Here is a 24,244-nt window from a genome sequence, read left to right as displayed (position 1 = left end):
TATTCGGTAGGAAGGTTCTCTCCTGAACTAGCAGCATAGGAGAGGATAGAGCATGTCTGGTTTTGCTTGGGGTTCCTGGATGATAAATAGATACGATTTAACATCAATAATTCAGCAGTAGTTCTAGTTATTCTCACCCATTCAAAGTAAGTTGTACTTCAGCTAGTTTGTAGACTTAAGTTTTTTATTCAGACTTTTGAATTCTACAGGATCTGTGACGACTTGTTGGTAACTGTGTTTACTTGTCTTTTTGTGTTTTTCTTATGCTTATGCTTATACCTGGAAAAACTGTTTGTAGCTAAATGACCTTAGTTAAATTATTTGTATAATCTGTACTTAGAAAGTGAAGTTCCCAATTCATATGTCATAACAAGCACAAATGTTCCTCATTGTTCATAAGTTCGTATTCTAAACTATCAGACTTAATAGCAGTAGTATGTCAGCCTAGAGACCCATCAGGAACAAGGAATTCAACTATTTAAAATGCCTGCTAGTTTTCACCCCTCTGAACTCACTTTACTGATTACATGCGTCTGTGCCCACAGTAGAGTTTCAGATTATCCCAAGTGTGTTTGTGGAAGAAGAGGGTTGGTCTGAATGCCTACTACAGATTTCTTTCAGCTGTACACTAAATATTTTGTTTTAAAAGGCAGTTGGAGTATATTATACTCAATTGTTTCAATGTTTTTTGTCAATGTGCAAAAATATCTACAAAAGTTCAACCATTTGATTTTAACATTTTTCATTGTTTCTTTATTTTCAGTCCTCAAATGACAATGGTTCCAAAATAACTAATTTTCTTTTAGAATGGGATGAGGTAAGACTTTTCTAGTGCAAAAAAAGTCATAATGACATCTGTAGACCAATTATACTTAAAAATACTTTTTGCTTAGGTACATCAGCTATTTTCAGTGCAACTGTCCAGACAGTTTTAAAGGGACAAGCCAATTAAAAAGCTTGACTCAAATGAGTAGTATTGCCGCAATTGAAGTAGACAGTCCTTTCAGACCCTCTGAGAGGACAGTGTAAAATTCCCTCATTTGGCTCTTGTCATTCAGAGCATCACTAATTCCTATGCTCTGTTTAAATGGATGAGCATTTGGCGTGTATCTTAGGTAGCTGTCACAAATGTCACTCGGCTTTTGAACTTCTTACTGAAATGCATTCCAAAGTGATGAAAGACTTCAAAAAAGTGTTGTGTTTTCAACTGCAGTCATTTCTTACCATTTTATCAAAGATACAGTGCCAAAGAATAAACATGTACCTCAACCAAAATGTGACTTTATTATCAAGAATGCTCAAGATCACTACCAGCGTACTCAGTATGGCCATGATGACATTTGCTTTTTACATTCTCTGGTTTTTTTTTTTTTTCCCCCCCAATTATTATTAAATTAATGAAATGCAGTTTAGGAAAATCTAGAGTAAAGAAGTTGACCTTAGCAGGGAACATACAGTCCCCATGTGAAAAGTGACTCAGGTTGTTTTCACTTTTTTAAAGGGGAAGAATGGATCCTTCAAAGAATGCTACTACGGGCATCTGAAGCAGTATAAACTTACCAAACTCTCTCCTTCTACAAAATACTCGCTCAGATTAGCTGCTAAAAATGATATTGGAATGAGGTAATGAGCACAATATATCATATAATTTATTTGCTCATCAACTATGTCTGCTGTAGTTAACATCGTTTTAAAAATACTTTTCCAGTGGGTTCAGTGAGACAGTGACGTACTATACAGCGGGAATTGTCCCACCAGCCCCGTCGCCCCCGGTGCTCGTTGAAGCAGGAGTGACCTGGCTGTCGGTGAAGTGGTGCCCACCTAACGGGGTGTCTTCAGATGACTCTCTCACTTACACTTTAGACGTGGAAGAAGAAGGTTCTGTAAGTGCTGGGTTTTGTTATATGTGGAAAAGCCTGATGTGCAGTAGTGCTTAAATAAAAAATTAACTCTGTGTTTTACTTTCAAATAAAATGCTGCAAAATAGTGTAACTGTTGGCAAGTATTGCATTTATTCATGAAACAAAGATGAAGTTCAAGCTAAGAAAAAATGTGATCCATCTGATCTGGTTTTTATTTTATTGTGGAAAATTAGTGACTGCGTTTGTTCTTATTTTCCCCCCCTCTACAGGGTTATGGTTTCCAACCACAGTACAATGGAGATGAACTCTCGTGCACTTTAAGAAATCTTAGGAGGAGTACATCCTATAAGTTTAGGGTCTGTACTATATTTTATTCCTGATTTAATTATGACTGTATGCTTTTCTGGAGTTTTAGCATTTTCATACAACTAAAACACTTTCTGTGGAGACAGCAGAAAATTACCTGCAGTACCTTTGTTGTCGTAATAGGGTTTGGTGGAATCGCAATACAAATCAGATTTGGTGCAGTAGCTAATTTTGTTTTCTTTTAAATTGTTATCTTTTGGGGGTTTTGTTTGTTGTTTTGTTTTGTTTTGTTTTTTTTTCACAGAAGAATTAATTTTGTAAATCAGCAGGATATTACTTGTTGTTAAATAAAGCATTTACTATATATTCTTTTCATTCCTGAAACAGCTCTTTGCCTACAACAGTGAAGGAAAAAGTAGCCCTAGTGAGGTGGTCGAACACAGCACCAATCCTGACAAACCTGGACCACCAAGTAAACCAACTGTAAAGGGCAAGATCCATTCGCACAGTGTGAAAGTTACATGGGGTAGGTTACCTTTTGTAAAGGCTGTACTTGAGTGCTGCTTACACACTTGTGTATGTACAGTCACTCAATAATGCAGGTTAAGAAACAGAGGCAAACTCAGGCTACTTAGTTGTGTCTGCAGATATCGTTATTGCAGGAGAAATACTGCATTACCAGAAAATTGCAGCTTGGTTTGTTGTGGGGCTCTAGTACAAAAGTATTGGGGTTTTTTCATTCATTTTAGAGAAGCAGCCAGTACTATTGGCTGTTGTAATAGCTGCTGGATTTACTGTGATGCTTAAATAATTTCTATGTGTTCTTAAAAAAAAAATATATATATATGATACCTGAAATTGGCAATATTTTCCTAATTAGTCTTTTTCCTGGCATGATCATGATTATAATAGAAAACAAAATTGTTCTGGAAAGCGTATTGTGAATATATAAGTATACAGTTTTCTGTTTCTGTTTGAATTGAGCTTTCTGCTTGAATGGACTCTATAATGAATGAATATGGTCTTTGAAAAGGCTGATAACAGAATAATGCATTGGTTTTGAATCTTCTGGGATTTATTTTAAGATGTTGATTTATTTCAGAACCACCCAAAGATAATGGAGGATCAGACATTACTAAATACTTTCTGGAAATCTCAGACACATCAGTTGGTGAGCAATCATCTTTAACTACTAATTCAGCTTGTGTGCTAGTTCAGTGTACTGATTCACTACTCATTGCTCTAGCAAGTACTGTTCTATTTTCACATGTGTATATTGTGTTGTATGTGTTCTCTGCATAATCGATCATTCAAATTGGATTCTGTCGCTTGACTACCAATTAATAATTGTGTGAGAGAATTTTCAAGGTTGATTTTTTTGCAGAAGTTTTGTAGTGTAAAGTATTTTCTTTCCTCAGGAAGCAAATGGGACACCATATACAGTGGTTCCCAGAGGGAACATGTATGTGATCATCTCAAGCCTGGCACTTCATACAGAATGAGAGTTTATTGTGTCAGTAAAGGTGGTGAAAGCCAGGTGAGAAAAACTAGAATATATTTGCTTCTGGAAACCATTTCTTTTTATGTTTTAGCAAAATACTGTTTGTGTTTCCACTCTAAAATAACGTGTATTACTGCTAGGCTTCTGATGTTATGACTGTTACAACATCAGCTGTTCCTCCTGGACCGTGTCGTGCTCCATGCCTGGCAGGCAAATCTAAGCCCAAGGAAATCACTTTACAGTGGGGTAAGCACCAGTGTTTCTGAGCAAAATACTTTTCTGATTTTAAATGTTATAACACAAATGAAAAAACTGTAGAACTATTCAGGGTGGGGGGAAAAGCAGTGGTGTGTGCATGTGTATATATATATATACACACATAGAGAGAGAGAGATGTAGTCCACAAGTCCATCTCCTTAGTTGTTTGGGTTTTTTTTAAGACCACCAGCGTTTGCTAATCACCTCTGATTTGGTGATGCACAGATGTGCAATGATATGGTGAGACTTAAGCAGACATAAATGTCTTCCAGTGAGAAAGCTTGCTGACTGCCTCATTGCTGACACACATTTGGCAATTTAAAAATCAGCCCTCCTTTTTCTTATTTTTATCTCAATAAAGGAAATCATCAAAAAGTAATGAAGATACACTGTTTTTTGAAGGAAATACATGAAAAATATATGTGAAAAACTGTTGAAGGCCATCTTAAACTAGTCTATCAATATCTGGGCAGAAAAAAAGCAAGCTTTATGGAGTGTTTCTGCACAGATACATGATAAAAGCCTGTGAACTAACTTTCAGAATTCCTCTGACTCAACTTTTAGCTTGAGAAGGCTTACTAGTGAGTGCTTAAAAGAAAAGGTGCTTTGTGAAATTAACAGGGGAAAAAATATATCTCTTTTTATTTCATAGGCCCACCACCTGTAGATGGAGGTTCCGACATTACAGAATATGTTATAGAGATGGCAAACTCTGAACAAGATGAACGCAGACAAGTGTACCAGGGTCCAGCATCTGAATATGTAGTAAACAATCTGCTTCCAGGGAGAGCATACTGCTTCTGGATACGAGCAGCAAATAAAGTTGGGGTAACCACTGTGCTAATGAGATCAATTTTTTTTTTTTTTACACAAAAGATAGTAATTATACTATTATTGTATTACAAGCCTGATGATATTTTGTAGCTTCTGTGTTCTGCCATAGTTCTGTTGAAGGAGCAAAATTTCTTACAGCATAAAAAAAATGATTTGAAGAAGATTCATTAAATCAGGGCTGAAGGGCCCTACAGGGATGTTCACTGTGTGTTGCATTTCTGTTGTTGTTTACTGGATTACTGCCATACCTAAGGTAACTAGTCCAAAGTTAGTGCTAGACATTCTCTTACTACTCTTAGTCATTTCTTTGTCTGCAGTGTAAACCCTCCATTTCTGGCTGTGAATAGCCACTGAAAAGTTTGTGCCTTGAGAAATTGCCTGATGTTTTACAATTAGTGTAGCCTCTGCAGGTCGGTGGTGTGGGAATGGTATTGTGTAGAGGGGGGCGTGTTCAAATAATGCCAGGTTTGAACAAGGTTGGGATAAATGTTGGTTGCATAAAAGTCTGTCTGAAACAGCACCCAGCTGCTTCTGGAAGGCAGATCTTGACTAGGGGGGAAGGAGGAGTTACAAAACCATAGCAGTGGGAGTTAGTGGGAGGATGGCAGATATCCTGTAGGCACAGGGCCAGTTTATAGAGTAAACTGCCTGAAAGGAATTTTAAACGATGCTGTGAAATTAAGCACTGAACTCTTCTGTTTATTTCTCTATCAAGTTAAAAATAATTTGTTTTCTTCAGCTTGTACACTTCTACATCAGTTTTTGTTCTACTTCTGTTGCTGTATTCATGCAACTGTATTTTCTTGCAGTTTGGCCCTCACTCTGACAAAGCAGAGATCTCCACTGCTCCAGGACCCCCTGATCAATGTTGCAAACCCCTGATAACTTGTAAAAGTGCAACTTGTGCTGTTGTTTCATGGGAGGTAGGTGTTAATGATTTTCAGTAATACACAAATTAATATTTTAGAGTTGTAGTGACACATGTATGATACACAGAAATGGAAGAAATAAGAACTGTAGAGGTTGGAATATTTTAAGCCTGTTTCTTTTTAGAGGTAAGCAGTGGTTTCGTAAATTTTGTCAACTATAAATTTCCATCTTAACTGAATAAATTATGTGACTTTCAATCCTCCTTACAGTATGGTAACTAATATACAGTATACCTAGTACATCCGAGTAGTAAGAGATTGTGAGTCATTCAAAATCTGGGCTGAATTGTGGTGGTATGGCCACGTGTCTAGATGGAAGCCTTTTGACAAGCTGAACTTAAAATCATGCCCTTGACTGTGGTGGAAGAGACCTGGGGTTTCAATCCCAGTGCTTCTCTTTCAGTGTCTCTGTTCAGTGTAACAGGAGATCACACTTGTATGGTAAACGTGTGTGCAGTAGCTGAAGAAAAATTTATCACTTAAACTCACAGAGTCCTGCGTGCAACGGTGCAGAGATCAGCGAGTACAGACTGGACTGGGGACAGGTGGAAGGATCGATGCATATCATTTACACTGGCCCCTGCCAGACCTATGAAGTAAAAGGTCTCACACCTGCAACCACATATTATTGCAGAGTCCAGGTATGAAAAGCCTTTTGTTCCGTGTTACTAAGCAAATATACACAAGTACATACAGGTTGAAGAGGAACTTCAGCTGGAGATGAGTAAAATTACACACTGTCACCTACTAATGCAATGTAGAAGGTGACTGGTAAAAAGTCTTTCCCTTCTCCATTTGTTCCTCCTAATTGTGTTTCTGTAAATGAAATTTAGATCTAGTGTTGCATTAAATACCAGATATTTTGCCGTATCTACATTTTATGTGGGACATCTTCCATTCTTTTCCAAATTGCTTTTAATAATGTCCTGGGTTTGGGGCAAAAGGAAGCGTGGTAGATATGACTGTCTGGTTAGAAAAATGTAGATGCAGTAAACAATGTGGTGTGTGTCTCAGGCTGTGAATGTTGCTGGAGTTGGTTTGTTTGGCGAGACCGGTGTGGTGACAACCCCTGCATCAGTGCCTGCAGCAGTGTCAGTACTGCATTTACTTGAAGAGGATCAAATGGAAATTTCTCTTCCTTTATCAACGTGCCTTGCAATTCAATGGGAAGAACCATGTTGTCATGGGTCAGAGATCACTGGATATAATATAGAATATGGAGAAAAGCAGCTTGTAACTGTTGGAAGAAGTACAAGCCATGTTCTCGAGAATCTGCTGCCTGACACTCTGTACAGGTAATAACAAATGGTTTTATTCTGAAACCACATTTATAAGCTTTTCAATCAATAGCTTTGAGGGTAGTATTTCAGATTTTTAGAGCAATTTTTAATTCGATATACAGACTGTTTGCCTAATTCACACAGCAGCTCTGAGGAAAAAAAAAAAAACAAACTTTAATATCCAGAATCAAACCGTGATGTTTTAGTAGTGGCAAGAATGAAGATTGCTGTGTTAAGATGAACGTTCTGTCTTAAAGCTGAGGCTTTATTCTAAGTTTTCAGGCTTTAGATTTTTTTTATTCCGAAGCAATGCATATAATGGGATTGATCAGTATCTCGCCAAAAGAGGATGAATGTACAGGTAAGAGTAGAGTAGCTGTTCCTGTGTTGCATGCTTCGTCTTGGTTCAAGCTTAGTTCAGATTATGGATCTTCAGTGTCAGTGGGAGGCAAACAGTTCAGGGCAATGTGGAGGACCTGGGCGCTTGTTCACTGACCAGAATAAACCTGAACAATACTGAGAAGTACTGAAGCTTCATTATGTTGAAAGCAATGTAATTACGTTGACTTGTTTTGAAGTAGATTATTTCTATAGTTAATTTCTAACTGCATGTTAATTGCTTTATTGTTTGGAGTTATATTCTTTATAAATTATAACTCTTGCTTTATTATCCAGCATTTTTTCAGGCCCTCAGTAAATTAACCATACAGCTACTCTTCTTGCATTTCTAGAATTAGAATACAGGCCATAAACAGCCTTGGAGTTGGTCCTTTCAGTCATTCCATTAAAGCCAAAACGAAACCACTACCTCCTGACCCTCCTCATCTTGAATGTGTGGTCTTCAGCTACCAGAGCCTTAAACTTAAATGGGGTGAAGGTCCTAGCAGAGCTTTAATTACCAACCCTACACAATTCAACTTGCAGATGGAGGACAGGTTTGGCAGGTAAGTTACTCAGAACATGAAGGATATTGTTGCTTTACAATTTCATACCAAGCTTTTAAAACATTTGAAGTATTCTCACTTATGTTTACACTGGTACGTCATTCGGGCGTCCCAAAGTTTGCATTTTTGCATCCCATCTTTCAGTCAGAAATGTTGTTAATAGCTGTTGCACTAGTATTTACTTGTAAACAGTAAATACTATTTACTATTTAAATAGCAGTATCTTACCATCTTCCTATATTGCCAGTTCTTTTATTTTTTGGCAATTCTAAAATGAAGTCCAGTTTGCATATACGAAACATGGGGTTGACAGCTCTTCTTTAACTTGAAATTGCAACTTACCTGGTATATACAAGGTTACTCTCGATTCAAATCAAGAGTTTGGTGATGTAGTTTCAGCAGTAGCCTGGGTATGGCTGTAGCTCAGTGCCTGGGCAGGCTGGAGGAATGCTTTGTGAATGTAAATTAAGGCTTCCACCAGTGTGAATGGTGCGTGGTGCTGATGGAATGCACGTCATGAACAGTTGATGACAATAGCAGAGCTCAAACTGCCTAACGTTCATCGTGCATGCGTGTACAAAGCTGGGGCACCCGCCATGTATCGGGGTTTTTTTGCACTGAGGTTATTAGATATGAAAGCATTCCACTTACAATAGCAATGTACAAATTCGTGATTACTGAAAAATTCTAATTTGTGTGTATTCTGTGTTTTTCTTCCAGGTTTGTTACTGTTTATAATGGTCCTTGTCATACATACAAGGTACAGCGACTCAGTGAATCTACTACGTACTATTTTAAAATCCAGGCATATAATGATGCTGGAGAGGGAGGGTTTTCTGAAGTTTACGCTTTCACTACAACTAAGTCTCCACCCGCACCTCTTAAAGGTGAGCTTTCGCTGCACTAGAAACGGCTGCAAGCTATTTACATACCAGATTGAATGCTACAACCTGTCTGCCCAGCGTCTTTCCAGGGCCTTTGTGGGACAGAGAGAGAACAGAAACTGGCTGTGATGGGCTTTATCTTGGTGTAAGAAGGGCTCTACTGGTGTAGGACCAGCGTGTGGCCATCTACACCGTAGCTCTTCTACCCCAGACAGTGAGGATTTCTTCTACCCTTTTTCAACTGGAAAGTCATTTTTCAGGGTTATCTGTCACTTGGTGTCAGTTACAACAGCACACAGGCAAATGAGAACACAAATACACTCCTCTGATCTGCAGTTTCTAATATGAACAATAAAGATTGACATTAAAGAAAGTCATTCTGAAGATCAAAATGCTAATTGCCTGCAGGAAAATTAGTTGACTCAACCATGTTTATAATACGTAATTTCAGCTCTGGAGATACCCAGACATAAATGCTGTTTTCTGTAGTGATTTGAAAATGTTTGCTTGTCTGTACAAGCATTAGATGTCAGAAGCTTAACTTGTCAGTTTGAAAAGACAGACAAGTGTAACTGAGAAATATTACAATGATTATTGAAGCTTGTCATGAAATACAGCAAATAAAAAGAAAATAGAATGAAACAAATCTTAATTGCTTAAAATTACTGGAATGACTGTTACTTCCACTTTGTTAACAAATACATTGGAAAAACCTTAAGCTTTTAGATTTACACTGCCCAGTCATTTGCATTAGAACTGAAACGTTTTCAATCAAGACCGTACAGAAGCAAGGCGTGCTTCGAGCCAGAGTGAGAGAACTTCCTTGTCACTGAAACCAGCACCCATTTGTTACTTCAACTGTGAAAATGAGTCACTGTAATAATAATTGTCCATTTTGGACCTTTTCTTCTGATTGAAAAAAATAAGAACACTTGTAAAGACCATTGTTCTCTTTTTCTAAAATACCAACAAATCACTTTTTTCTAGCACCCAAAGCAAATCAGCTGGAAGAAAACACTTACGAAATCACATGGGAACCTTTACAGCCGATGAAAGGAGATTCCATTGTTTACATCCTTCAGCTCACTGCTGGGAGAGAGTTTGATCAGGTACCTCATTTAACATAGTGAACTTGAGGGGTTTTTTACTTTGAAAAATGATGGCAAAACAAGATGTCTGTATTTGAAGGTAGAAATTCTTTTTGGTGATGCTAGTGACAGGGATACTTTTCACGTCAGCAAGAGACTCTATTTACAGTCCCGACTGCCAGCGTGCTTCATTTTACATCTCAGTCAGTTCCTCTCAGTGAGACTTCACGTTTATGATAAGTGAGGACAGCTTCCAGTGTAGGGTTCTGCCTCCTCACGGCATCAAAGGTCACCCCAGATGAAAGATCATAAAGCTTCGGTTCCCTGTTGGCCCTTTGCTTCTTACTGTAAAAGCAAATGACTGCCAAAGCAGGCTTGAGAGTCCTGGGCAGAGCTGGTTATCTAGAAGTGGGTTAATCCTGTTTTATCCTGTTCTTCCAGCACTGCACTTCCCTTGGTTCCTTTGATTCTTAAAACTTACGGTCTCTGGCATCACTGTCTTTGCTAGTCATAGATAGCACTTGCCCCACATTTGTGGGGGAGCTATACAGAATGACAGCTGTGCGGGACAATGGGGTTTTTATTTTTTTTCTGAGCTTCACAATCCAGCTCGGTCTGCGTGGGGCATAGCAGGAAGCTTTGGATTATTCACAAAAAAATGAATCGTAAATTCTTCCGAAACAAGCTGAGATTTTATTACGTTGGTTTGAAGCGAACGACTTCAGGCAGTGTCCAGCACGGCGTGTGCTCATAAAGCAGAATGGAAAGTATCGCGTACCCTTTGTAAGATGAATCCCACGTCAAGTGGTTCTCTCCCCCTCCTGCCTAGGTATACAAGGGACCAGAGACCTCCTTCCGTCTCGCAAGCTTGCAGACAAACTGTGAATATCGGGTCAGAGTCTGCGCTGGCCGTCAGTCCCAAGACTCTACTGGATCACAAGAACTGTACGGACCTTACAGTCCCAGCACAGTGTTCTCATCTCAGAAGCAAGAGCTGGTTCCACCGTGCGCTGATTTGACGACAGAGCTGGCGGAGACGAAGAAGACATTACGTGAAGAGCGCTTCATTGCTATCGTTCTTCTCTGCGGATTTGCAGTGGTTGCTATTTTATTTGCTGTTGTTATTCAGTACTTTGTAATCAAGTAGACAAGAACCTATTCAGTACTCAGCTTTTTGTACAGAAGCTATTTCGGGTATTTATGGTTAGTTCTAATTAAAATCCTAGCTGGAAATGTATAGTTCCATGCATTTCCACGTTTGCTGCTGGCTAACAGTGAGGCTGGGTTGGCAGATCCTTTCCAAATACTGAACACAGATTTCTTGTAGAAAGGGTAATCCTGGGTCCTCTGTAATCAGGGTTAGCTGTTAACAAAACAGCAAAAAAACTGCCTTATTGTGCACGCTGGTGTGTGTGCGTGCCCACTCTTCCTCTCTCCGAATTCAAAGTGGGGCCCTCTGGCCGGGCAGAGAGGGAAGGCATTGATAGAACAAGTCCTTTCAAGTACAACTAGAGCAGTGGTAGTCGATCCGCAGTGTTTAATCAGGTATTGTTGTAGCTTGGTATACATGAAATACAGCAGCACAAATGCTTAAGCTTAGAGCAGTACTGTCTTGCAAAACATTACTAGAGCATACCACATTTAATATACTGTAGAAGGGAAGCAGAATATTGACTTAGCGATGTTACTACTTTACAGTTATTTTAATATTTCGGTTTCAGTAATAATCATTTCAAGTGTTAAAGTAGAGGGTGCCAGCATTTTTAGAATTTTAATCAAAACGCTAGATGAAACGTTAGCAGGACGTAATGTACATACAGCAAAGGCGTTTGTATGTAACATGGCAGGAAAGGCCCCTTTTGTATTGTACATTTCTGAATGAAATGCTTTCTGCTGTTGGTGAGCAGCTGTTGGCCCAATCCACATTTCACTCTCAGTGCCTGAGAGAAAAGTAATTTCCTGTGCTTCTGATTAAATCTTTGCAGTGTTTTCAGAAAAGCACAGGTATTGTCTTTAAGGAGAAAGAGTGCATTTATGATAAATGTTACACTATTTGGCTCAAACTGAGCAAATGTTTTTGTACTATTATTAACCTAAAAATAAAAAGCTCAAACTGCTTTTGGATGCCCTTCTAACTTAATCTGAATTATCAAATTGTACATGAAAGAACTCTTTTTAGATAACATTTATACAATGTTTTAAATGACTTGCTATCCCAGTGGTAGCAGCTTCACATTCCATTGTTTTCTAGATGGGAATGTTCAGCCTGCTATGAACTTTTCTGAAACTCGTCCTGTTTGTCTGGGGGGTATTTTTTGTGGACACTGTGCACTACATATGACTGTTCTTGTTAAATCTGCTTGTGAATACCTGAAGATGAGTCTGACAGCTGTCTTCTTTATATCCAATATTTTGAAAGCTGGAACTCACAAATTTCAAATGTGATTCAGAATGGGTCTTCCCCAATAGCATTTGGAACATGCTATAGAAGCATAGATTTAGCGTATTCTGCAAAGACTACAGCTACACTTTATATACATCAGAGCAATGCACTTGTACGTGGAATGTTGGATGTGATAGTGCTACAGGCTAAGTATTTCCAGTAATTAATCACTTTAAGGGTCTTTCTCCTATGGCAGTTGGTGAATAATGTTGCGTTATAGTTTGAGGCATTGTGTTGTATTTCAGATGTGGAAAACCTAAATTATGACATAGTATCGCTTAATACTCTTAAAAGTAGATTTATGGTGCAATCTGAAATTAATCTTTTCAAAATGTACTCTTCATTTTGTACTCTATTTATTTTGATTAAAAGTCCTGGAAAATGTATGTTTGAATGTATTGTTCTACTTGTAGCAGAACTTTAAGTTAATCATTTATTATATAATAGAAATCTCTCCCTCCAGTGTTGGAAAGAGTTTTATACAGATATTAGTCTTTAGTTTGCAGAAGAGTTTACAATCTGTCTTTATTTCTCTTCTTAGTCTATTTTTAGCAAATAAGACTGCCTTCAGCAAATCTCTATTGCCAAAGGGTTATTTCTTTAACTCTTAGAACAAAGTTTGTAGAGGTTTATTTGGCAATAATATTTCTGGTAATTTTAAAAGATGAAATAGGATTGCAGAATAAATACTAACAAGTCATGACTCCTAAAAAGTGAAAGAAAGTTCTTTTGCAATTGCCACAAAATTGCCACATTTCCAGAAGATATCGGGGAAAGCCTACCACAATACAGATTTTGCATCAGCTGTTATCCATTCCAGAACGATATACCCTAATGGCATTAATGTATTAGGTATCTTCAGTTTTCTTGTATTGTAATTTTGAGGTATCTCAAACTTATGTTAAAGCTGCCATGCATTGTATTACTAAATTGTAACTATCAAATAGATAATATATTTAATACAGCCAATAAATAATACAAATGTATTCAAATTTGACCACAGGGCTGTTGTGTGTTTTTGTGGATTTTAATCTGAATCAGGAGCAGTCATTTGTGTAGTATGTAGTGTAAGGTGAACAACCACGTTCAGCGTTGTTACTCTGTGTCGTTAAGAGCTGACTTACATCTTTCTGGAAGAAAAGTAATTTGTGGGAGCCTTAGCCCAACACTCCCCTCTTTGCCAAGAGCTGTGTCGCCTGGGCACTCAGCAGCGCAATTCCTCGAACCCTTTCACGTGAGGTCAGGCGGGTGTTGTGTGAACTGGTGATCTGGGCTCTGTTTGCCTGGTTTACCAGCAAGGGAGAGGGGCAAATGCCTTTGCTCTTGCTTCCCTCCCAGCAATCCTCCACCTGTGTAATTCATCCCTGGCCTGTTCAGGTGAGCTCTAAAGGCAAGGACTGGTTCCTCCCGCAGAGATGGGGTCTGACTTTGCAGAAAGCCAGGTATAGTTTGAATAAAGAACAAGATAAAAGACAGGAAATGAGGGAAGCAACTCAAGGGACCTGAGGGGCGAGCGATACATCAGCCTTGAGGAAGAAGGCATTGTGTTCATAGTCCCACAAAATTAGTTATTTCTTACCATTTTCAAGTACCTTACACATGGTATTTTTTTACGCTTACTTGCTAGGAGCAAACAGCTGCCTGGTTTTAACATCCACATTCTCTTGGCTTCTGTGAGAAGAAAGTAACTTGAATTATTTTTCACAGGTCTGTGATTAACAAAATGTCTGGTCCTCAAAAAGAGAGACAAATCCCTTCACAGGAGCATTGTGGACAGTTAAGCTGGACACTGTGGCTGGTAAGTTCACCGAAGAGAAGAGAATAGCCCGGCCTCCCCCCCGAGCCTGCCCCTGTGTGCAGGAATAACACAAACTGACTCCAACCTTCCTAAAATGTTCCAAACCTACTTCAGGAAATGCATAGTGAGAGGTAAGCCGAAAGCACAGCCTTAAAACTTGTTCCAGTCTGCATGTGCACAGTCTACCTGGGTTTTAACCCACAACACAGCTGGCAAAATGCTTGGGTTGTGAGAATTTAGTCAATGCTGAACAGCTGACGTGAAAGAACCTAGTTCTGTACCTTCCAAAGAAACCTTTTCGCTCCTGGTCAGGCTCCTGCAGCGCTGAGTTTGCTTATGGTGAAGGATTTTGCTCGTTGCTTTCCTGTACTTGTGTGACATGATGTTGTAAAGTATGGGGTTTATAGAAGCCCCGAGATAGAAGAGAAGCATGGCGATGAGGTTGAAGTACTGTGTGAGGTCATACAGGATGATTTCACTCTGGGCGAAGAGGATTCGGCCAATGTGGAATGGGAGCCAACACAGCACAAAGGCCAAGACTACGACAGCTAAAGAGGGAGAGAGCATGCTTCAGTCATCTTGAGCAGAGTTTATTTTGCCTCTTTAAACTATTCAAGGACCAAGACAGGAGCTTGCTAAACTTAACCCAGCAACGACAAAACCTCCTGCCTTGCTCTGCTACTTTTGTGCTGTGGTTAGTGGTAATCTCAAAAAACAAGGGGGAAGAAAGGAGCAGGTGGAGGGATGGGGAGGAAGGAAGGGGACCCAAACCCGCCTGGTTTTAGTGTCTGCACTGAAGCATGGGTACCAGCTGGCAGGGGACAAAGTCCACATTCAAGTAAGCCCAGATAGGTGGGAGGTTGCCATCCTAGACAGCCGTAGTCACTAAGCTTGAGAAGTTTTGCAGGGGAAAATTGTTTTAAAACCTTTCCTTGCCACAGCAAGGGAAGTGCCTGGTCTGCGTTTAAGTCACAGAATTTTCCAATTTCTTTAAACTGGAAATCTAAGGGTCAGCAAGGGCAGGGACATACACACACATGAGGAATGCGATCTCAACAACCAAAAGCCACCCTGAGCTGCTGCTTTCCTACACAGTAAGAGCCCTAGCCTGAAGAGCCTGCAGTCGGGACTCTCCTTCTTACCAGAAAGAGCCAGGAACACAAACTAAGTGTAAATCCGTTGATTTTAAACCAGTGTAACCCTGTGTACTTTGTACCTCCTCTCCATCAGTCCCCACATTGCTGTATGCCCCGTGGGAGCGATTAAAGAGGGCAGCTCTTCAGATGGGGTTTCTAACCCGCTCTTACCCAGCATTTTGACAGTCTGCATGTGGGCCCTTTTCCTGCCCGCAGCCCGGCAGCCCGGCAGCCGCTGCCCGCTCCGCCGGAGCCTTCTGCAGATGAGTCCGTACAGCAGAGTCAAGCACAGCATTGGCAGGAAGAAATAAATGGTGGAAACCCAGGTCATCGTCTCGAGCAGCCCCGTGCGGGCCACACGCTCGATGGACCTGCACTCCCGGCTCTCCTGGGGCAGGCTGCCGTCAGGGTGTTCCACCCCGAAGAGGAAGAGGATGGGGCCAGCGGTCAGGAGGGAGCAGCCCCACAGCGCCAGGATGACCCGTTTCACCCGGCACTTGGTGATGGTCGCTCTGGCTTTCAGGGGAAAGCAGATGGCAAAGTACCTCTCCACGCTTACCGTGGTGATGTGCAGGATGCTGCAGTACGTGCACGTTTCGCTCAGGTAAATGAAGAACTTGCAGAGAAAATCCCCAAATATGTAGGGCTTGTACTTCCAAAGGCGGTAGAGGTCCGAAGGCAGGCCAAGGAAAATCAGCAGGTCTGACAGCGCCATGCTGGACAGGTACATGTTCACTGTCGTCCTCATCTCCTGCGAGCGTCTGAAAATGACTATCGTTATCAAATTCCCCGAAACTCCCAAGAAAAACAGGATGATGGAAATTATAGTCACAGGCACCAAAATATGGATGTCGAACAAAGAAAAAGACTGCTCTTCAGAGGAGGCTGTGTCATTTCCGAAATAGCTGTGATTTGAGATGGAGCCCATGCCTGGTTTCAAAGCCGAGGTCAGGGCTGGCTTCATCTTCCCCTTCGACAGAAACCCGAGTCACGGTAAGAGAGGCATGCTTCGAAGCAAGTGTACAAGCACCAATCATCTACGCAACAAGTCTTACGTGATCAGTTAAAAAAATCAAAATTATGTTCATAACCATTTAGCCGATGAAAATAAATACTCAAGTGCTGAACAGTCTGTTTTACAAGCAGCAAAGGAATATTAGATTCACACATCCAGCATTCGCCAGACACAACCTTTTAAAAACAATATTGACCATTATGAAAAAATATTTACCATGCTGATATTTACCCTTAGCTTTGCAGTGTTTGGAGAAGGGCCATTTTTACATTTCCTTTCAAGCCCTGTGAATCTCACTAAATGCACAGAGCTGGGTCTAACAGCAGGGCTCTGGATTGATCGTGGAGAAACCCCAAGGAGAGGCAGTCCTCCCGGCAGAAGCCGGCCGGGAACAACCTCTTGGACCTGCTCAGCACTTCACCAGATCCTTCCAGCACCTGCGAGCACCACGAGTGGAAATCTTGAGGCCAAGCAGAGTCTCATCCAGGCTCCACCGAGGAGCAGGGTGGCTCGCAGGCGGTCACTGCACCTGGCAGACACAGGATGCTTCACCTCCAGGATGGCTTTCCCGCCGTCAGTGACGACGATGCTGTTGTGCTGGGAGGTGCCGGGGGTGCCGGAGTTCCCGGCACAGTTTCTGAGGGAATCAGCTGGGGCCGCTTGACTTTTTGCGGCCGTTTCCTGTGCTGCCCATTCTGTGGTCATCCATCTTCCTGTCTCCACCTACACACTGCTAATGATCCTGCACTAAATACACCCCCCCACTCTGCTTTTCTCCTTACCCTGCAAAAAGTGCCTGCAGTTACCAAGTAGGGTAGAAGAGTTCTTCGATACTGGAAATTTAATTAGCCCATTTGGGCCAGTTACATAATTTTCCATCATTTGGTGTTTACTTAGGGCTTTTCCCACTTGAGCTCCTCCCCAGCATATGCCACCAAGCGAGAAATTTCTACTGACAGTGCTTTAATGACATTATTAAAATAGGATGGGAAAGCCTTTATTTGAACATCAGTCTTCAAAATGAGACAGTCTGACACTTAGCCCTGATTTACTTTCCACTTCAGAAAAGATCAGAGTTGATGAGCTGGAAAGCACCAGGGCAGGGGATGTGAGGGGAAAAGGGGCCAGCAGAGGGAAAAACGCAAGGAAAGGCTCCGGAGAGCTGGAGGTTGACTGCACACAGCCAGGGAGAGCGGGGACACAGCACCAGAGAGGCTGTGTACGCCGCTCCGCTCAACGGCAGGATGTGTCCAGATACAGGCCTCGGAAATTCCTCCAGAACCTGGGAACTGGGGCGCTGGCAGAAGTGAGCAGGGTACCCAGTACAAAATAAACTGCGTCCGTTCTCCTCAGAGCTCTGCTCTTTGCAGTTTTTCTTGTCTGAAGGACTATTCAAAAGACAGCACCTTGTAGAGCCAAATAGTGTGGGATTTGGGCTCAAAAGGTCAGTGCTGAACACAGTCACTGCATTGTGTTGACAGAGTTCTAGTGTTAGGGAGATTTCTGCTGCCATTTCCAAGAGGCAGAAGCGCTGACTGTGGGTTTTTTCACAAGATATTTAGGCACCTGAACACATCAAAAAAAGAAACACAGTCTGTATGTCAGGGCTTTACTTTGCTGCACCTGAAACACCTCAACAGAACCCACCTAAGAAGAGATTCCCAATGCTTAACTCTTAAATGATGCACCCTGAGCAGAGCAAAGCCCCGGCCAGCACATACTGTTGTCCCTATTTCTTCACGCAGATCCCTCCCAGCAGGGAGACAGTCGCCTTTGATGAACATCCCCGGTTCAGTGGTGGCAGGCAGAGTTGTCGGCGCGTGGCCTGGCCATGCCGTGACCCAGTTTCCTGTTTTCCAACGCTCAGTGTCTGAGCAAAGATGAAGGGTGACCGCTCCTTCATTCGGCCAAGGCGCGGTGTGCCCACAGCCCGCTGAACATGGGCATTCGCAGCGCGGCCGTGCCCAGGGCCCGGCGGTGGGGAGGAAGTTTTCATCGCCAGGCAAAGCCGCTCCCGCTCATCATCAGGTATTTGTGGCCTTGGGGACAAATATCTCCCCAGTGGAAATTGGCTCTCCATGTCTTCTTCTCGACTCTGGTTTCCAGGCAGAAATGCTGCAAGCAGCTGCAGCTCTTGGTCCTGCTGCTCAGCCTGGAAAGTCACCTCTGCGCAGCAGGGCTGTTGGGGAGTGGGGGGTCACAGCACAGATGGGAGACCTGAGGGGGAAGAAGAGTCTCTGGCTGCTGTTGGGGGGTAAACCCAGAGCCCTTTGGCAGTACAAAATATCTTTCTTTTCTACTGCATCAGGACTGAATGGCAGTGACAGACTGATGATGCCAAGTTTCGGCTTGCTGCACAGCCTGCATCCAGTCCACGGGGGAAGGGCTCCCTTCCCCCTCTTCCCTAAAACAAGGGAAAAAAAAAAAAAAAAGTGGGTTTTGTTTGTTGTCTAAGGTCAGTGTCTGGAATTCATCCTCCCTTCCCTCCTCGCAGGATGTTTTTGTGTAATATACTCTGACTCATGAAAGTCAAATGACTTGGACTATAACGCTACAGTGCTTCCAGCCAAAGAGCCTTCAGCAGAGGCACGCTGGCTGCCTGCACCTCCAGCGCTGGCACGTGCTGGATGCGGGTTTTGCAGCTCCTCCAGCTGCAGGGCCGTCCCCCTTGCCCCCGCCGTCAGGCCAAGTCTGGCACCCCCCTATAACCGCCAAACCTGCGGCAGGGGGGCCAGCTGCCAGCTCAGTACCTACCTACAGGGGCCAAGACAGGTTTGGAAGTTGCATTTACATCGAGGCGGGCTGAGCATACAGCTCCCAGGTGTTAAACATCATCCATGGTGTAAATGAGAAGCAGAGAGAGTGTCTTGCTTCTGCTGGGATGTTTTGCAACAGGTTGCAGGCATGAATCAGAGGGATCGTAAATTAAAAGCTGTTTATTTCTTCTTTCGGAGGAGATTGGCTCCTCCTCCCCGTTATATCAGCTGGTCTAGTGTATCACGTCGTCCTCCAGACCTTGCTTCATTTGGACCGTCACAGCTAATGACAACACCACTGCAACTTCTTTTGGTATGCTGCTAATCCCCTTGTTTGACAAAATCACAAGAAAACATTTTTCTTTTAGTTCTGTTTTGCTTCAGAAAGCAAGGGAGAAACTTTTGACGAGACCTGCATGGAATGTATCTAAGGATCCTTTGGCTGCCATGAAAACAAGCTTTGAAAGTCCTGCTGCCAATACTCTCGCTTTTCTTTAATCCAGGGAACACTGACAATTTAAAACGTGGCCATCCAAGTTGTCAATGGAGTAACTGTACCCTCCTGCTCCATCCTTGGACAATCGGCTGGCATTTAGGCTGTTCTGCAGCACGGGGAACAGGGGACAATCCCCTGACCCCATCGGACTCGGTGTGTGCCGTGTGTTGCTTTGTCCCCAAAAGCGTATTTAGTAAAAAGAATTTCTGCATCACAGAAGCGGAATTGTTAAAAGTCTAAAGTAGAATAAGAGCCCTATTTTACTTAATGGTTGTCTAACCAGGGGAGGGAGCTCGGGGGCTTGCTCCTGTGGGGCCCTCCCGCTTTCCACCCGTGGCGGGGGGGACACACGCAGCAGCCGTTGGACACTGAAGCCCCCGTTTGTGTTGAAGACCTCAAGGGCTCGGTAGCTTTGGGCCGGGGCGGAGGGACGGCCCCGCCCGCGCTGTACAAGTTGCTGCCGGGCCGCAGCTTCTCCCCCTCAGCGCCGCCGCCCGCCCCTGCCCGGGCCAGGCCGCGTCTCCATGGCAACCCCCGTCCCTGCCGCCCTCCCGGCCCCCGTAGCCGCGCCCGCCCCTCCCCGGTCACGCGGCCGGAAGCGGCGGACTGAGGCGCGCGGAAGCGATGGAGCCGGCGAAGATGGCGTCCCCCAAGAGCGCGCCCAAAGACGCTCAGGTACTGCGGCGGGCGGCGGGCGGGAGCGGGGCCGGAGCCGAGCCGAGCCGAGCCGAGCCGAGCCGAGCCGAGCCGAGCCGAGCCGAGCCGAGCCGCGCTTCTCTGCCCCGCAGGTGATGGCGCAGATCCTGAAGGACATGGGCATCACGGAGTACGAGCCGCGCGTCATCAACCAGATGCTGGAGTTCGCCTACAGCAAGTGGCGGCGGGGCCGGGCCGGGGGCTCTGCTGGGGCTGCCCGGGGCGGGGAGGGGGAGGGGATGCTGCCTTTAGCCGTGTTTCCCGGCGCGGGGGAGGGGGGCTCCCCCTCAGCCGTTCAGAACAAGCCCGGAGGAAGCAGCGTTTTGGGTGGGGTCGGGAGGGAGAAGGTTTTCCCTCTTTCTTCTAACGCGGGTTCTGTTTTTCAAAGGGTATGTGACTACCATACTGGAGGATGCAAAAATTTACTCAAGCCATGCAAAGAAATCCAGCGTCGACGCAGATGATGTGAGGTTGGCAATACAGTGTCGGACAGACCAGTCCTTTACATCTCCCCCCCCGAGAGACGTAAGTAAAATCGTGTTGAGTGTAGCAGAACGCGATGAAAGGTGATGGGTGGGAATGTAACTGTGGTCTCTCCAGTTCTTGTTAGACATAGCCAGGCAGAAAAATCAGACACCGTTGCCGTTGATAAAGCCTTATTCTGGACCCAGGCTCCCGCCCGACAGATACTGCTTGACAGCTCCCAACTACAGACTGAAGTCTTTGCAGAAGAAGGTAAGGGCTCGGAGTAGGGAAGGATTTACCTAGTGCCCACACTCTTTCTCAGAAATACTGTTGGAATTAGAGCTTTCCGCACCTTTGAAGGATACGTGTGGGCAAATGCTGACCTGCCTATGTCAAAAGAGTGTTTGTAACTAGGTTCAGTGCTCTTTATCTCTAGGGATTCACAAGTATTCTTCTTGCTTGTTAGTTTCCAATGCAAAGTGTGTTATAAAATGCATCTGTGAGTTTTTTAGTATTAGATTGTCAAGTGTGAATATCAGATTGTAAAAGGCAAAAGTAAGTCTTTAGTATAAGTATTAAAGGGTGTCTTGTACTTATACCTCAGTTGTTTCTGCTTTAGAGGGAAGAGAAAAGATTTACTTTGCTTGGTGGAAAATACTGAATGTCTCTGGTGTGTAGGGCTTCATATTTTGAAGAAAGAATCTTAAAAGTTGAACTTAAGGTTCTAAATATTGACACGGGACATGCCTCGGTGCTAGGCATACAGTGGAATAAAAATTGCCGATTAAAATATCCCAGTTATTCTTTCTGATAGAAGCTATCCTGTTTGACTCAAGTGCTGTTTGCCAGATCAGCTCTCTGCTGACCTTCAGCATTATGTCACATCCAGGAGCTCTCCAGCTCACACTGCTGACATTCACACCATGGGGAGTTTGAAAACTTTGGTGTTGGCATACAAATCGTGTATTGTTGCTGTGAAATAGGCTCTCAGTGGATCTGTAGGAAGAACCGTTTCTTTTTTTCATGTTAAGAACTGTTATTTCCTAATGGGATGCTGAACTGAGTGTTCCTTCTCAACAGGTCTCTTCCTCTGCAGGAAGAATAACAGTCCCTCGCTTGAGTGTTGGTGCTGTGAGCAGCAGGCCCAGCACTCCTACTTTAGGTAGGAAACAGCTCAGTTGGGGTTTCCCATGGTGATTTTGTGAAGGAGAAAAATAATGGGGAGTAATTTAAAGCATGTTTCAACCATGGAGGAAATGTTGGGTGCCACTTGAATTTAGTATCGTCTGACAGCATCTGAAAAATTAAACTCATTTCAAAAAGATTATTGTGATCTTTGATACATATATACACTACTGACGTTCTGTATTTTTATTCCTGTATTTGTGATAATTCCTATATGTGAAGAGGCTATTCAGGAAACATAAGCTTGGGGGATTTTTTCCTCAATGTAAGCACTAAACTGAACTACAAATAGCGCTAAGTGAAATCAGGTTTTAAAAGGTTCGCAAAATTTATGACTGAACATGTGCACTTACATATTAGCATGTGTTTGTAGCCTAGAATTTTCCAGGTTTTGAGTAAATGCACAGTTCTGCCTGAAAATCTGACTCCTATATATCAGAATCAGTATGTTCCAGTGTATTCCCACTACTTTGGGAAAATAATAGGTTGCACTTTGAAAGCAGCTTTACAAGTGCAAGTATATATGGGGTTTTTTTAATTTATATTTTGATTGAGTTGTTTTGAATTTCAGGTACACCTTCAGCACAAACAGTATCTGTCTCAACAAAAGTTGGCACCCCAGTGTCGCTGACCGGTCAGAGGTTCACTGTACAGATCCCGTCTTCTCAGGCAGCAGTCAAGACAGGTAAAGCACAAGCTGTAAAGATCAGCAGCACTTACTGGCATTCTTTTTAGCAGAACAGAAATTAATTTATAGTAATAATGTGGGAAATTAATTCACCTCTTCTGTTTTTTAATATTGCTTATCATCTTCCGTGTCTCCTTACGTGAGGCAGGCAGTCCTCACTCTGGTCATTCCAGTAACTTCTGATTTTAATTCCTATTTTGAATTCCTTTGCTCTCAGGATTATTCCAGGGTTTTCAGTCCGGAATGTTATAGTAGCAGCTTGCTTTATTAGGTTGGAAGTTCTGTTTCAATGTTGGAAAATCAACTGTCATTTTTTTCAGACTTTTCATTCAGTGACATCTTTTTTTTCACAGCCACACCAACTACTCCGACAGTTCAGAATGTTCTAATTAATCCTTCATTAATTGGACCAAAGAACATTCTTATCACTACAAATATGGTATCGTCACAGAATACATCCAATGAATCAAATCCCTTGAAAAGGAAGCATGAAGATGATGACGACTATGATAATTTGTGAAGAGGCTGTCTGATCCCTTTCTATTCTTCAGTGGTTCGTACTGAGTCTGACAGAGGTTTTGCCAAGAGTTCTTTGTAAGCAGTGTGAGTGTGTAAATACTCTGTTAATATGCAGTTGGGTGTGGAGTGAGAGAGAGATGATTGCCTGTGGAAAGAGGAAAGCAAGACTAACCTTTTCCTATGTCCCGTAATGTCTTTTGAGCCTCAGTAGCAGTGGTGAGCTCTGGCCACCGTTACACAGAACAGTCTTTGCGGCTCTTCTGTCGCCTTATTTCTGACGGACGTGTCCATGCCTCTGAGCCAGGTGCTGGTAGCACTGCCCTGTGCCAAGTAAAAGTAACTTAGAAAAGGCCGGGTGGTGTGACATGGATCTTCATTTCAAGTAACATCAAACACAGCCCTGGATGAGGTGGCGTGTAGCTTTTTTTTTTTCCCCCCCTAAATACATTTGCTGCTTCTAGGTTGTTAGTTGCATACCCTGTTCTCCAGGTTCAGTGCCCGTGGGTGTGAACATTATCTCTTAACAGTAGAAATGCAGATAAGAGGTAGAGGAGGGGGTTCTGGAGAACAGTTACTCAGGCTGCCCTCTGGTACCCATTAATCTAGTTTTTGTTGGCCATAACACTCCCACCACTCAAAAGTTAGAGAAGAAGTAAAATCCCAGCCAAGATTTCCAAAGAGCTGCACCTCTGTCCATCAGCACTTCATTAAGCTTGTGTTTGCATGTGTATGGAAGAACGTGTCGCGGGGTGACACACAGCGGGATCGGGCGAGGGGCAACGCGGCCGAGCCTCACGGCGCCTGTCTGGCTCTCTGCCTCGGGCACTGCAGGGGCTTTTCTCGTGTAGCAGGATCCTGTCTGCTCTACTGAAAGACTGAATAAACTTAATGTGGTTTTTTATATTAAACACTAAGTGGTGTGGTTTTGTAACAAGTGACCTTGGCTGCAGCTTGTACTACCTTTCCAAATGCCTTTTGGCTCACGCTGAGCCTGACGTGACTTAAGCTGGGTGAGCTCTGGCACAGGTTCTGGCTCGGACGCAAACACAACCCCGCTGAAAGGGGGATGAACAATTGAATATAGCAGGACTATTTCTGATTTACAGCTTTTCTTCTTTTATAGTTGAATAAGGCAGGAGGCCAAACAGAGCCCTGTCAGTC

The 24,244-nt window shown here is 43.0% G+C and overlaps 3 protein-coding genes across 6 annotated transcripts in view; 2 read left to right on the top strand and 1 right to left on the bottom strand.

Moving 5' to 3' along the window:
* Nucleotides 1-13,326, top strand: part of LOC104359064 (fibronectin type-III domain-containing protein 3a) — a 49,320-nt gene extending 35,994 nt beyond the window's left edge. For all 4 annotated transcript variants that reach the window (XM_033001242.2, XM_042807104.1, XM_033001255.2 and 1 more), the window contains 16 exons: nt 764-817; nt 1,502-1,623; nt 1,709-1,883; nt 2,132-2,218; nt 2,556-2,694; nt 3,271-3,339; nt 3,587-3,705; nt 3,810-3,915; nt 4,580-4,755; nt 5,571-5,684; nt 6,182-6,331; nt 6,705-6,985; nt 7,702-7,914; nt 8,635-8,801; nt 9,786-9,907; nt 10,716-13,326. In XM_033001242.2, the coding sequence (XP_032857133.1) occupies nt 764-817; nt 1,502-1,623; nt 1,709-1,883; nt 2,132-2,218; nt 2,556-2,694; nt 3,271-3,339; nt 3,587-3,705; nt 3,810-3,915; nt 4,580-4,755; nt 5,571-5,684; nt 6,182-6,331; nt 6,705-6,985; nt 7,702-7,914; nt 8,635-8,801; nt 9,786-9,907; nt 10,716-11,033 (2,412 nt within the window). In that variant the 3' untranslated portion in view covers nt 11,034-13,326. The remainder of the gene's footprint in view (nt 1-763; nt 818-1,501; nt 1,624-1,708; nt 1,884-2,131; nt 2,219-2,555; nt 2,695-3,270; nt 3,340-3,586; nt 3,706-3,809; nt 3,916-4,579; nt 4,756-5,570; nt 5,685-6,181; nt 6,332-6,704; nt 6,986-7,701; nt 7,915-8,634; nt 8,802-9,785; nt 9,908-10,715) is intronic.
* A 79-nt stretch (nt 13,327-13,405) lies between these two features.
* LOC104359066 (growth hormone secretagogue receptor type 1) lies at nt 13,406-16,276 on the bottom strand. Its single transcript, XM_009964765.3, has 2 exons — nt 15,435-16,276; nt 13,406-14,675 (listed from the first exon to the last, which is right to left on the bottom strand). Exons 1-2 carry the CDS (start codon nt 16,225-16,227, stop codon nt 14,368-14,370), a joined length of 1,101 nt encoding a protein of 366 aa, XP_009963067.2. The 5' UTR covers nt 16,228-16,276; the 3' UTR covers nt 13,406-14,367.
* Nucleotides 16,277-20,108: 3,832 nt separating this feature from the next.
* On the top strand, nt 20,109-23,991 carry TAF9B (TATA-box binding protein associated factor 9b). Its single transcript, XM_033001482.2, has 7 exons — nt 20,109-20,205; nt 20,319-20,400; nt 20,615-20,751; nt 20,827-20,961; nt 21,772-21,853; nt 22,448-22,561; nt 22,918-23,991. Exons 1-7 carry the CDS (start codon nt 20,155-20,157, stop codon nt 23,082-23,084), a joined length of 768 nt encoding a protein of 255 aa, XP_032857373.2. The 5' UTR covers nt 20,109-20,154; the 3' UTR covers nt 23,085-23,991.
* The last annotated feature ends 253 nt before the right edge of the window (nt 23,992-24,244 follow it).

The sequence above is a fragment of the Tyto alba genome, unplaced genomic scaffold, assembly GCF_018691265.1.
Source record: "Tyto alba isolate M040663 unplaced genomic scaffold, T.alba_DEE_v4.0 Super-Scaffold_5, whole genome shotgun sequence".
Lineage (NCBI taxonomy): Eukaryota > Metazoa > Chordata > Aves > Strigiformes > Tytonidae > Tyto > Tyto alba.
This window is presented reverse-complemented; position numbering and strand designations above follow the sequence as displayed.

Coding starts and splice junctions, on each gene's coding strand:
- LOC104359066 (XM_009964765.3), bottom strand. CDS start 16,227: ATGAAGCCAGCCCTGACCTCGGCTTTGAAACCAGGCATGGGCTCCATC. Junction 14,676..15,434: donor GCAGACTGTCAAAATGCTGG/GTAAGAGCGGGT, acceptor CTCCCTCTTTAG/CTGTCGTAGTCTTGGCCTTT.
- TAF9B (XM_033001482.2), top strand. CDS start 20,155: ATGGAGCCGGCGAAGATGGCGTCCCCCAAGAGCGCGCCCAAAGACGCT. Junction 20,206..20,318: donor GCGCGCCCAAAGACGCTCAG/GTACTGCGGCGG, acceptor TCTGCCCCGCAG/GTGATGGCGCAGATCCTGAA. Junction 20,401..20,614: donor GATGCTGGAGTTCGCCTACA/GCAAGTGGCGGC, acceptor TGTTTTTCAAAG/GGTATGTGACTACCATACTG.